The 14,393-nt window shown below is 36.4% G+C and overlaps 1 protein-coding gene across 1 annotated transcript in view; it reads right to left on the reverse strand.

The window, feature by feature from the left end:
* Positions 1-3,812: 3,812 nt before the first annotated feature.
* The window catches only part of LRP1B (LDL receptor related protein 1B), a 471,012-nt gene continuing 460,431 nt past the window's right edge, over positions 3,813-14,393 (reverse strand). The window contains exons 86-89 of the mRNA XM_027793849.2: positions 11,881-11,971; positions 9,323-9,467; positions 8,215-8,313; positions 3,813-5,654 (exon numbers count right to left, since the gene is read on the reverse strand). Coding sequence (XP_027649650.2) covers positions 5,514-5,654; positions 8,215-8,313; positions 9,323-9,467; positions 11,881-11,971 — 476 coding nt within the window. The 3' untranslated portion in view covers positions 3,813-5,513. The remainder of the gene's footprint in view (positions 5,655-8,214; positions 8,314-9,322; positions 9,468-11,880; positions 11,972-14,393) is intronic.

The following is a 14,393-nucleotide window of genomic DNA, read 5'->3' on the forward strand; positions in this document are numbered from 1 at the left end:
GCTGGCACCTGACATGCTTCCTGCTACCACTTTCCCATCAGATGTGGCTGCTCTCCCACCCAGCAATGGTGTGCCCTTCAAAGGTTCATTCCTGCCCAATACACGAGGATGCCACCACCCTTAGGCTGGGATACCCTATTAGCCACGTGGGTAATGCCCAGACTTTACAGTCATCGATGGAATTGAAACGGTGTACCTTAACATCACCTCCTGCTCTTTGGACAGAGCAAAATGGTTGATGCTCAGGGTCCAACTGAGGTTCTGGGCTGTTACACAGCCCAGGGAGCAGCTCACACATGAGGTCACCAGATTCATGCATCAGCACAACCCTGCCATGTCGATGCAGGTGGAAACCCCTTCCCCCAATGCTCAGGTGCAACCCTCTCCCCACCTCTTCAGCTATTCATGTGGCTGAACACCGATCTGTTGAGCACATCATCTCTTCAGCAAGTGCTGTTGTGAATCTACATGTGCTTATCTTACTCTATTTATCACTAATGAATCATCAAACACCTACTTATGTGACACAAAATTGCTGTTTGTGCGTTACCGACATTAAACCCAAGTGAGAATCTGTTTCGCTGCACAGCTTTTCTGGAACTTTTGAGATGCCAGATGCCAGCTCTTGTAACATTCAAAATTGTTTATTTAAGATTCAGAAAAAAAAAAATAATCACTGACCAACTTATATAATCTCCCCCCCCCCCCCCCCCCCCCCCCCGATTGAACACTCACTTTAAAAGAGCTTAATGGTAATCCTAAATTAATATATCCGTTGAGTTTCCATGGCAGTTTCAGGCCTTCCTTTCTACTCACCTGTGAAAATGAGGTTTTACTGGAGTAACTACATATCAGTTCTGATACTATACATATTTTGTACATGCACATATCTTGTGGGTTTTTTTGGTTTTTTTTTTTTTTATGACAAAAAAGAATCACTATTAGGTTTAGTAGCAGTAGTGGAGGCAGTAGTATCATTATCTTCTTTCCAGGAAAAACTCATTCAGCACCCTCTTGAGGCCAGCAGACAGTTCCCTCTATTCAAGCACTACTTTGAAGACCACTGTCAGAGGTCATGGGAGTCACAACATGTGCTAAGTGATGTGCAGCTGGCATAGAGAAGCAAAAAGATGCTTTATGCTTCTTTCCTCCTTTTTGTCATCTTACAATACAGGCACTAAATTAGAAACCTTTATTTTCATCAGATCTGTATTTCACTCATGTGGAGATGGTAAGCTCAATAAATTAGAGAAGTAGGATGATAAATTATCATTCCCACCATCAGCCATACTTCTGCCCATCTAAGACTTGAAAAATTCCAAATGCCTCAATATATTTGCAGAGATGCTCAGGGCTAGACAGACAAGATTCACTGTTGGTCTGCTTGTTTCACATGAAAAATGTCTTTATTTTTAAGACTGAATACCTTGAGGACCTTTTATTATCACTGACATTTCTTTCCTTTATCTTCTCATCACCCTCCAAAAAGTGGGATACAAGAGAAGAAACACTGTTTCATTCTGATACATTATGCACTTCTATGTGCAACAAATTTTCTGAAATGTGTTTGCACAAAATTTTATTACATACGTGATCACACTGATTCTGGTCACTAAGAGCTTGATAAAAATAAAATAATTGCTGTTACATTAGGACCTTCTTCACAATCTCACTGACAGATAATAAACTTAGGTAGAAGTTTTAAGGGTATTCCACTATATAGCTTTCCCTTTTGCAAACATCAAATCCCATGGTTTTCTTGGAAATGTTAGACCAATTAAAACAAACGCAGAAAAAAAATATTCTCAAATGTGCTTCCTAGTGTGTTTATGAACAGGACTGTATTCATGTTGACAATCTTAGTTGTATGGGATGACTTATCAAAGGCTCAAGAGCATCACCTATCTCAATTTGTTGCTTTGAGCTTTTGTTGTCATGATCTACTGTTTTTGCAAACTGTCGCATTGGACAAGAGATCTACCACAAGGCAGAGACTCCACTGCGCTGTTGTTACTTATAAATATACTAGCAAAACCTCTGTGGAAAGAAAAAGATCCATTAGACACAATTAGATGAAGTTTGGCATTTTACATATTATATATATATATATAAAAATAAATATGTTTTGTGTAGCCCTTCATCACCCTTCTCCATTCACCAAAGAATTTAAAAACCTAATTTGTGAAGGAGCACACCATGCCACCCTTCAAGTTCACATGTATGGGTTTTTTCTGTTGAATGAAAATGTGGGTAATGAAAGCAACAAGAGACATAGAGCTGTATCATGGTCACCCAGGAACCTGGAACCGTTGCTTAGCCTAACAGTAAAAAGTAAACGAACAGTGTATTTCAGGGTTAGATTTATCAGCAGTTTCATTTCCCTGAATAATTTTAATACCTGATATTTATGGAATCCAAAAACTGTTTCACATTGCCAAGAAAAATTATTAGTACTGTGGAAGAAAAATTTTACCCTGATGAATTCAGTGAAATAGCATTTCACATGAAATGTCATTAGTATTTTCAGGAAAGCAACCACAAAAATCCTTGCAACTACAACCTGAAGAGACAGATGTTTTCATCAGTGATACAAGCACATTTATCCAAATTTTTTTCTTCTAAGCTTATGTCAGCTTAAAACATACATGAATCTGTGGCATTAATAACAGCAAGAAGGCTGTGGAAATGAAAAAAATAAAAATTTTTGCTGTTCCTTGTAAAAGTTTATATTATTTCCTGCCCCAAATTATTTTACTGAACTTATGAGGATGCACATATAGGTTATTGATGAGGTTCTCAATCTTTCACTCTCCAGCTCCTTATGTGTTTGGCACAGCTACAGAGCCTGGGGATTCTGGGGCTGTTAAAGGATTGTGAGGAACAGTTCCTATGGAAAACCTTGGTAAAGTAAAAAACAAACAAACAAAAAATCTATTGGAGATTATTACACCTATGTGTAATTTAAAGATCCTGAAGGCACAGTGGTGGTGGAGCTCAATATCTCCATCAAAATTCTGCCAATAAACTCAAGACAAAATTCTATCCAATACCGAAATAGCTCCACTGACATCGACTTTTCTATGTACTTCTATGAAAATATACTTTTCATAGAAAATATAAAAACAATATTTCATAGGGAAAAATATGAAAATAAATACATTTAATTTTTTTAAAGAAGCCATTTACACTTAAGCCAGTGTAAAGTAAATAAAAATGTCTCACTGAAAAGAAACATCAGGCATCACAAGAAATAAATTTCATCAGGTCTGTGTAAGAGTTAATGATTTCAAACTCATGTTACTTGTACACCCACTAGTTAGAATTTAGTTCTACCTAATTACTAAAGATACAACATTCTCTGCCAGAAAATAAACAGTAACGTCTCTCAAAAAGACCAACTACTCACGCCTCATAACAACTGTAATTATGCAAAAACTGAGGGCCAAATCCATCTCTGATGATGTCAGTGGAATAAAAGCAGAACCTGTGGAATCATAGCTGTATGGTATGAAACTATTTAATACAGTATTTTTAAAGAAAATGAAATAGTTTTAAAGTTCTATTGACACAATAAACAGCTATACACCTAAGTTACCCAAACATGTGCAGAGCTGCGAAAACATTTAAATAGAAGTTGTATAAAAAGCAAAAATTGTCATTAAGAAAAGGAATTTAGCCACTTGTACAAAGACACATTCTTTCCCTTCAATTTGCTCTCCTTTAGTTTTCATTTTATCAGTTAAATTTAAAAATTAGTCAACACACTGAATTAAGTATGTAGTTTTTCATTTAAATAAATCAGTCAACAATTCTTTTATAAAGTATTTAACACTTCATTGTAGAAACATAGGCAAAATGACTATTATAACCAAAATGAAAAATACTGTTCAATTTAAAAAAATGTACTTAAACAAGAACCTGAAAAAGTCTATGATATGCGTAACATTGTTCAAGCAAAATTGCACTAGTATTACATAAATCAAGAGTTTTATAAAGGCCCCAATATGGCAAAGTTTAGAAATAGGTAGTATGCATGCACAATAGTACAACAAAAATCTTTTATAAAACAGCAGTTATTTTTGTAATGCTTGTACAAAGGGAATAAAGAGCAACCACAAACATATTTAATCTGTTAGGTTAATATATTATGATAGCTAAAAGTCAGTCATGTCTAGCAGAGGAAGGAAGAGTCCTCCACAGTATATGTGTGAATAAGTCTTTTGTGCCTTTAAAGTTATGTATAAAATATTTCGATTCAGTTCAAACCTGAAAGAAATTGTATTCTTTATTTCCATCAAAATTAAAAAAAGATAAGTTAGATTTTCCCTCTTAGCAACAACAGAAAGCAGACCAGGTCAGAGCAAGTGCTGGAAACTGATACTGATGCTTTTCACTTTCGATAACTGTGTTTTTGTATTTAATCCAGACTATTGAAACTTGGGCTTAGGTAAGGTTTCACTACTAGGCAACCTAGTTACGTTTTACCTCCGCAATATCGTAGTTTATCTTCATTTAAAGAAACTGCTGTGTTTTGTATTCTTTAATATCTCTAAAGAGGTACGACTTCTTTGTGATTGTCAGAATTGAATGCTGTGATCATCCGTGTGTGCTTAAGGTTTGGGGTTTGGGTTTTTTTCCTACTGCTTGGTATGTGTTGGGGACTTACTAATCCATAAGTAATGCATGTGATTAAATGAATAAACATATAATGCATGTGTAGGCAATGCCCTCTTGTGCTCTAGGGTGGCTACTGTCCTACAGGACTGTTGGAGTTCATATGCTTCGTCCCACAGCAAGTAAGGTTTCAGCTTCCAAGATATATCGTTACTATGTTCTATAAGGTTTTAATAAATACAAAGCTTGTTTACATGGTATATATGTTTAGTATATCATGTACAGTCACTGAATTTCTGAAACATAATCATTGTGTTCATGCAGACCATTAGATGTTTCATTTCTATAGTCCCATTTACTTCTTGGCAACCTAAAGCTAATTTAAAAGCAAGTTTGTTTGTTTGTGAGAAGTTATCTAGCTTTATCAGGATCTGAAGAGAAATTCTAATGGGCACAAAGAAGAGAGTAGACCATTCAATCATTCTTTCACCATTTAAAATAAACAAAATTACACACTGTACTACAGCTTCCAGACTACATAATGAAAAAGTGCAGATACCATCTTCATCGATTAAGTAGAACCAAAAAAAGTTCATAGAAAATAGATTGCTCATTTTCACACTACAAACTAATATGTTGTTTGCAATTTTAACAAATTTAAAGGTGTGTTATTTCAGCAGCATTGTTGTAAATTGTACCGTAGTGCAGTTTCTTTTTCATAAAAATACCTTACAAATGGTCAGTCAAAAGTCATCAGCAAAAGAAAAACCCAGAAAACAATCAATCAAACAAAAAACAGAGGTAATGCTGATGCCAAAACAATTATAATACTGTTGGTACATAGAAAAGTAATCCTTATATTTTATACATTTATACAGAGTATAAAAGGTAACAGCAGATTATGCCACAGTCTCCCTTATCCCAATATCTATTTTCTTTGGAAGGAGTTCTCTTCTTTCATCAACACTTGCTAAGGAGTTTCGACAGTTTTGTCCATCCATGTATAACTTTGCGTATACTGGATTGGCGTAATTTGTTGGCTGTGGAGAAATTAATCACACATTAGATCAGTCGGATTAAACCAAAATAAATGTTTATGGAAATGGAAATGGTTTTGTTAAAGCAAGAACAAGTACACATAAAATATAACTGGACATATTTAATAGATACCTGGACTTCTGCAAACCTGATAATGAGTTAATTATTTAGTTAACAACTAAATTCATGATGAGACATGCTATTAAAATAACCAATGACATGACATGCAGCATCTGATGATAGTAAAACAATAAAAACAATGACACAAATTAAAACAAAAACCTTGAAAAATGTCTCTGAGGTTGACTTGTCCACCTTATTACACTGGAAGATTTCAGAAGAGATATGAAGGAGTTTATAGAGAAGGTGCACTGTGAGACCATGTGACAAGTTTAACAGTAGAAAACTGCAACCAACAGTTTCCAGATGTATTACCTGTTCTAAGACATCAGCATCCCATCAATAGCTGACCAAGTTTTCGAATTCTGTGGCCCAAATATACAACATGATTTGACCAAAAATTCAATACTTTCGTAATGTAAATTAAACTTTAATAATAAACCAGCATAACTGTTCATATATCATAGTAGATACAGATTGAGAAGTATTTTCTCAACAGTTTTGGTAGTTTGGACTGTAACAAAAAAATCTATTGAAATGAGTGGTGGTTCAGTATAGGACAAGTCCATTTTTAATTTTGCAAAGCACTGCAGTATATAAGAAATCTCCCGAGTCTGACAGCACAGAAGGATACATAACATGGATGAAAACTTACTCTCCTATCAATTGTGCTAAGGGGAAAGCACTATCCAAGGTTTACCGTGTAAATGTCTCCACTAATTCCTTCATACTTGGTGCCTTTTTTGCCTCTTAAAAGACCTTTGCTGCGCCACTAGATGTTCAGCTTTTTACCTACAATAACTGGACAGGGTACTTTGTGGTGCAAATCTTCCTCTTCCTTATACCTAATGAAACAGCCCAGCTTTGCTTACCCAAATACTGACTGGAACACCACTAAACTATAGAGTAGGTAAATAAATTTGGTTGGTGTACATATGAAGTGGCAAAAAGTTAAATTACCCAAACAGCAGTGGGTAGGTTTTCTTGACTTGCAAATATCCTGAGTACACCCTGGGTAACAAGGAAGGAAAGATGCCTAGAACCTTAGTTCCTCCTTTCCCTGTTGACCAAGACCATTTCTGAGCCCAGGATTCAGACACTCCTGCAGCTGCCACTCGTGCAGCTAGTCAGGAGCTGCCTGATCCACCTATTACAGATGACAAAGTGATTGCCTGGTGTCTCAGTCTTCCTGGAATGGAGGCAGAAAAAGGTGAGCCACATTTATTTTAAAAAAGAATCATAACGAAGATACTCTTCCATAGTGATGGAACATAAATATGTAATCAACTGCTGTAGTAATTTATGAGAGCAAACTCAGTTATACCTGTCTGTCCCCATTGCGTTAGAGATCTTAACATTTGTCATGATGGTTATAATCAGTAATTTAGGAAAACAGAGATTTAGTTTTATTTCAATTGACAGGCCTTTTTATTTCATTGGCAATCATTATTACAGATGATACCCACAACAGAACTGAGACACTTGGAATTTATATAGTACCTTATAGATTATTAAAAGTATACAGAACTTTTATATATATATTAGAAGTATACAGCTCTGTGTCATGATACCTCTTTGGAGTGGATACTGATACCATAATGCAGTACAGTGAGGTATAGAAAGTAACTGGAGTGACTTGAATAACAGAAAGAGTTAATGTTAGAGATGGGCATATATTCTAGCTTTCATCATCCATGGTTTTGTGCTCCATCAGAAATATCATACCCTGTACAAATTGTTAAACTTCCAAATACAACATATTACAATCATGCAAGAATGCAAATGGCACAAAAGATGAATATATATACTGAGGCACATGAAAATGAATATCATATTGATGTCCCTTTCTAATATTTTAAATTTCAATGGTTGTAAATATCATGCTAAATTGTAGTCAAAAACCAATGTTTTAGAAGTGGCTAATTTATAATAAAAATTGAAAGCTGAAAAATTAAGAAATGTATTTCAAATATTAAAGGAAATTATTTATTTTAGTATGTATTACATTCCTCTAAAATAAAAGGACTTGTTTTCTTTTATTTTGGAACTTCTTTCGGTTTGATACACTTTGATAAATGCCTGTATTTACCTATAAATTGCAAATATATCAAGATACATGGCTGTGAATGCTGTGCTAAACTTATGTTACGTTATGTTATCCTATGATCACATTGCTTACTGCTTTTTTATTCCTTGCAAAGACACATTTGTGTTTTTAGATCACATTACAATGATGGGTACAGATGAAATTTTGTATGCAGAGAGGGACCCTTTATCTCAAGTAGAAAATGTATTATTTACTGTCAACCTTCTTTCCATTACAAGAAGAAAACCAAAATTAAAAAACAAACAGAAAATGCCTCTATTAAAAAAAAAAAAGACAACATTTCTTTAGAAAGGGGCTGTGGTGGAATGAAATGGATTTGAATTATCATTTCTCACCCCTGTTGATAGTGGTCCTTTCAAGTCAGAGTTTAGGTAGATTGATGGAGCTGTGTGGGGAAGCTTGAATGCAGTGGGCCCTCCCCCTATGTATCTGGCCTGTATAAACAGAAAATTTTAGTTTCTGTGCTAATAGAGCATTTTGCATGTGTACTTATCAACACTGTTAAATAAACAGTGCACTGATTAAAAACATTATTTTAGAGTGATTACAATTAAAAAAAAAAAAAGTCTACTTACAGGTATTCTTCATCATGAAAAATTCTTGCATTCGACAAGAGAATAAAATCCAGCATTTTAAAATCTTTTTTCATTCGGGATTAGAGCCAGCCTCCACCATAAGCACTGGCTCAGTTACTCTTCCTCCAGCGAGTAACTCCATTTTCAGCTTACCTCTTGCATTCAGCACACTGTCTATGTGATTCAGCGATGACATTCCTAGAGCTATCAGTAATCCGGTTATTGCTTTGTCAGAAATGCCACAGAATGATGGCTGCCCTTTGGTGTATGTCTGATTACGGAGCTCTAGGAAAGATATCGCAGCATTACCCCGTTCATCCCATGTCACATCGCTCGGGGAGTTCAATCACCGAAGAGTGGTGCTGCAGAAGTGACAGCATCTTTTACAAGAAAATGATAATACTTACTAGCTTTGTGTAAACATTTAATCTATCCAGCCAGGACTTTATGCCTTTGGAAGTTTTCATATATGAAATAAGTTAGTCTCATAGGTATGTGTATACACTTTCACGCTTCAGAGGGTAGGCTGTACCATAATATATTTCCATTCAGGATTTGAGACTAGACTAAAAAAGATAGGTTGCAACTTGGCAATATGGGGCAGATGTGTCTGTAACAAACACCCCCTCATTTCATAGTTTGGTTGCAGTTATATTTTGGTAAAATGCAGGCACTAGGAAAAAATGTCAATCAGCAAGCATCAGACTGCAAGACAGCTGTTAATATATACATGACATTCTAATTAAATCTAACTTGACTTTATATTCATTAACTAAAGCTAAATGTCATTGGTTTATGTTTCTATTAATTACATTTAAAGCCAAAACATTTGTAAGACATAAAATAAGTAGAAGAAGATAAAAATTACCTTTTCTGCATTTACAGTAAAATCTGAGGCTAAAAGACCACCTTCACTGTGATCATGGCCCACCTCATACATGTTGTATGATGGATTGCCAATTTCTACATTGATTCCTCCATTTATAATGGGTTGTCTTCTGATAGTTTTTGTCCTACAATGCATAAGCACAGACAAAAAAAAAAAAAAAGCAGCAGCTAGAGACTTTTCAGGTAATTTCTTGGATGCTTCATCCTAAAACAGTAAAAATTTTGTTTTATTTCTCTTTAATCATTAAGACCAACAGGATGAAAAAGTGTTTCCTGCAGAGACAATCAGAAAATCTTTCAATTTTTCAAACAAAGTAGCAATTTGAGTGTATGTGTAGATCTTACATAAGCTGGAAGTAGCTTTTTATTGTTTTTCTCAGTTTAGCTGGAGTGGTATGAATTCATACAAAGTGCTAACTCGTTGTCTATAACCTTGACTTCCTCCTTTTATTTCCAGATTTCCCTCACTTCCGAAGGAAAGCCTTGCAAATTCATTGCAGATTCCCTGCAGTAATGGAGCGAATATGAGTCATGTTCCCTTGCTCATTCATTTCACTTCCATTTGAAATCAGTTGCCCAAAGTCAGTTGCAATCTGAGGACAAGCAAATGGTTTCATTATGACGCATTAAAAATGTATGAACTTCTCGTAGTTCCAGTTTGTATTCCCTGCCAGTGGTTATTGGAAAGTTGAAGTTCAACTTCAATTTTTACAAACTTTAATAAAAGACAGAGTCTTATTTTTAACCTTGAATTAGATATCAGTAAAGATAAGTGATTGAGTTGAATTGTTTTAGTTGCTGAATTCATTTCTTCTCGCTAAGGAGGTGGTTTTAGTCTGAGCAATTGAAATAAGCTCAAGAGGGTAATTTTTCCCAATGCAATACTTTCTCTAGAATTACAAGGGAATAATAGGGAGCTCACAGTTGGGATGGTAACAGTCGAGTTCTCTTGTTTGGTTGAGAATGATGCAGTCAGTGTCTGAAATCCAATGCATTTAAGGATCTGCATTTTTCAGAAATGACATAGACAAAATATTTCCTAAAATAAGCACTTATCTGTAGCGTACAAGTGTTCAACATCTACATCAAGTTTAGCACTTGACAGTCATCTTTGAAGAGATACCCCCCCCCTAAAATACAATTTCAAATATAATTTTAAGGGGAAAAAAAGTTCTTCATTGAGGTTAGTTTTATTTTTCTACTGAAGATTTATTATTTAACATGTCATTCTCAGTAACTTAAAAAAATTTACAGACCAGCAACTGGTTTTCAGGATCTGTCCATCACGAAATTTGTGGTTTAGGTACAGCAGTATGTAATGACATCCATGGAGCCTGGCAGGGCCAGCATTGCTAACAATATGGTCAGGGAATGTATTTCACTGGCTTTTCGAAAAGGATTTAAACATTAATGCTTACTAGTTAGCACCAGAGTTTGCAGGGGAGATGCTATGTATGATGTTAGATGATAGTAACTTCAAAGATTCTTTTAGTCTGGAGGACTGAAACAGTCTCATAAATGGTCACATTTGCAGAAAGAGAAGATTCATCACAGATTTCAGAAGAACTTTACAAAAGATGACATTTGTCTTGCTTTCAGAGGTGGGGTAACAAAGCCCCAGCAGAAAGGTCGACAGCTGCTCAAGGCCAGGCAGCAGGCCAGCTACAGGCCTGAAGCGAATGGTTCACTGTCTGACCCCCACCCCAGGTCTTCCTTAGTTGGCCACCTTCTTATTAGGAATCTTTCCTTCTTAAATCTGTACCACCACTAACATCAGTTTCTCGTTTCTCTGAACAGAAGACAGTTTGCAGCTCTCTCAGGTGCCTGCACACAGTAGAAATGCTTCCCCTGCCACCCAGCACGGACTTCGAAGAAACAGTCACAGTCAAAATGTCCACCTCACTCCCCAAGTTCATTATCAGCCTTAAGGTACCTCCACTCCAGAGAACAAAAGACTCACTGTTCAGTGCTGGACTTTGGCTTCCTATGCAAGGTACTAAAATACAACGATGACAAGTCTTGGGACTCTACAGTAGGTATGCTGAACATTGTTTCCACTGTCACTATAACTTCTATAAAATCAAAATGAACTAATCAAAGTAAGTAAATTGAAGTGAATTGTAACTAGAAACTAGAAATTCTGCACAGGCTCCATCTGAAAGTACTTCTAGACATGAGCAATATTAATTACATGGTTCCAGTGAAACACATTAATTCTCTTTATTAAGTTCACCAAGTCTCTGGACAGAATTATTGACACACTTGGCAGTATTGAGCAAATGGGGTAAGTAAAGAACTAAATTTTCTGATCTAGTGGATGTGAAATGTGAGTATAAACAACAGACACGATTGCTCCAGCAAGAACCAAAACATAACTCAGCACATCCAGAAACAAATTTTGGGTTGTTTGTTGTGTTTGGGGCTTTTTTTTTTTAATATCTGCTCAACATATATAAAGTGGATTATTTTATATCAAAAAGATACACATAATTTAAAGATTCATCTTTTTGCTTCATACATCAATATAAAATTACTTACCTTCGTTTCCTTTTGCAAAGAAACAGTCCAATTACCAGAGTAGTGATCAAAGTCACCAGTAACACAAGCGGAACAATGATTGCAATGCTTCCTAAAACAGGGAGAGGAAATATCACTGAATACTCACAGCTACTTCACAGCTGTAAAACAGAAATTCCCTCAGCAACAAATGCAATTTCATGTGATGACCTTCACTGATCTGACATTTTAATGTTGATCAATACAATAAAATATCTTTACACATAACGGTGTATACACAAGTGCTTTTATCAACAAGCCAGGAGTTTCCGCTTTCTGGATACAACTATGCTTTGGACTGATACCCTGCCCGCACTTGCAGCAATATTGTACGTAGGTGTGTGGAATTGCTGAACAATCTGGACTGCAGTGGCATGGCCACTGCGTTTAACTGCCACCATCATCTTCAGTAGTCTGAGTCATGCAACTATTAATTTAAAATATTCAGTAGGCATGGCCCTGATTGAAGAATTCCATTATTAGCACTTCCGTGTATGTATTACTTTTATTTGAGGGAAAATTAAAAGTGGAAAGCAATATTAATTTCTAGCTGGTTGGTGCATTCCTGTATTTTACTGCATTGTACTCGAGAACCAGTAATTTTCTTATGTTGATATAGGCAATCAAGGAAACTACAATAATGCTTAATGTAGCAGAAAAGCAGTGCACAGATCAGACAGTGATGTTAAAGGAGAGGAGGGAACAGGGAAAAAGAAAACAAGCTTAACATTATTTTGGCAGATAGGTTCACTGAAATGAGACTACCTGTAAAAAGAAGGTCAGCAATTGTACCCTTCTAAGAATTTCTCAGCTTTAATGTAAGTATCCGACAATAAAGAAATACATGCAACAAATAATTTTATGTTATAAAACGCTGGCCCTTATAAAGCGCAGGACTCCAATATAATGCAAATGTGGAATGACATGCATTTACTTTATTATCACAGCCCTTAACTGGTGGAAAACAAAAATATTGCTGGTTGTTTCATTGGTTACAATTATTGTTCTATTAAAAGAATAAGCTGTTGGCAATCTCTGCTCTACATTAAACACAGTCAAAATACAGAACTGAAAAAGATGCCATGAATTCTGCCTGAAGTCTTACTGAAAGCCAAGTCAGGTTGTCAGAGGCCTGAAATGAAGTACAACTGAATAAAGACTTGAGTCATCCTGAGTTCATTACGGTTTATGAAGATTCAGGATGTAAACAAGTACACTATTTGAAGATAACATTTGACAATTAACTGGATGAAGTTCAATTTAGGAAAAAAAAAAAAAAAAGTTCATTTTGCCTTGGCAGGTAAATATTAAAAACAAACAAACAAAAAAACCCCAAACCTAATCCAAACCTGAAAAACAGCCCAACAGGCATTAATTCCCGTCTGGTGACCCTGGTGCAGCCTGGGGTCTAGAAGCATGCACAAGATGAATATCCATTTCCCAAATTTTAGCAGGTATCCCCTCAACACAGATGCAGAGAATGGTCTGGGTTGGAAGGAATCCTAAAGGTCATCTAGCTCCTAGCCCCTGCCATAGGCTTGACATTAAAATTGAAATGAATGGGGGGAAAAAAAAGAAAAAAAACCCACAAGAATGAAAGCCCAACAGCTTTCTCTGCTCTGCACAGAAATATAGTTTACAGATTCACTGTGACTAGTCTTCCTAGGAGAACTAAACTATCAGTCCCTTACTTCAAGAGCTTTCAGGAGGATTACTGCTTGTTTTTTATAGCGCCTAGTACAACTGAGTCTTCATCTGGGTTGGTGGTTTTCAGATGCACCTGTTGTTTAAATCATAGAACCAGAGAAGGGTCTGGTTTGGAAGGGACCTCAAAGCCCACCCAGTTCCCACCCCCTGCCCGGGGCAGGGACATATCCCCCCCCCCTCCCCCGCCCCAGCCCAGGCTGCTCCCAGCCCCATCCAGCCTGGCCTGGAGCACTGCCAGGGATGGGGCACCCACAGCTGCTCTGGGCAGCCTGGCCCACCGCCTCGCCGCCCTCACGGGGAGAGGTTCTTCCTGATATCTAATCTCAATCTACTTCCTTTCAGCTTAAAACCAATCCCCTTGTCCTATGAAAACATGAAATACTGATCTAGGTTCTGGCTGATTTTTCACCCATTTCCAGCTTGTAAATGTTATTTCACTTGTCTGGATCACTAGAAAAAATTCATCTAAGCATCAAGCTGATCCGAACGGTGGGCAATTCATTTGCCTGCTTCAGTTGGGTTAAATGTGACCAAGAGACGTACAGCAGGGTACCATCAGCATACTCCATGCACTGCAGGGAACCTTGTCCGGTTTAACTGCTAATAGTTTAGCAACACCATCCTTTTATGCTTACAGATGTTTTTTAAAAAAGTATGAGAGAAACTATTCTTACTTTCAGGATGGTTTTCACAGCAGGTAAAATTCAAACCTCTACAGACAGCCAATGCAAGAGTGATGGACTACTTACAACTCCATTTTTTATGCTTTCAGTAGGACTTAAATGGTC

This window comes from Falco peregrinus, chromosome 8 (assembly GCF_023634155.1).
Source record: "Falco peregrinus isolate bFalPer1 chromosome 8, bFalPer1.pri, whole genome shotgun sequence".
NCBI classification, from domain to species: domain Eukaryota; kingdom Metazoa; phylum Chordata; class Aves; order Falconiformes; family Falconidae; genus Falco; species Falco peregrinus.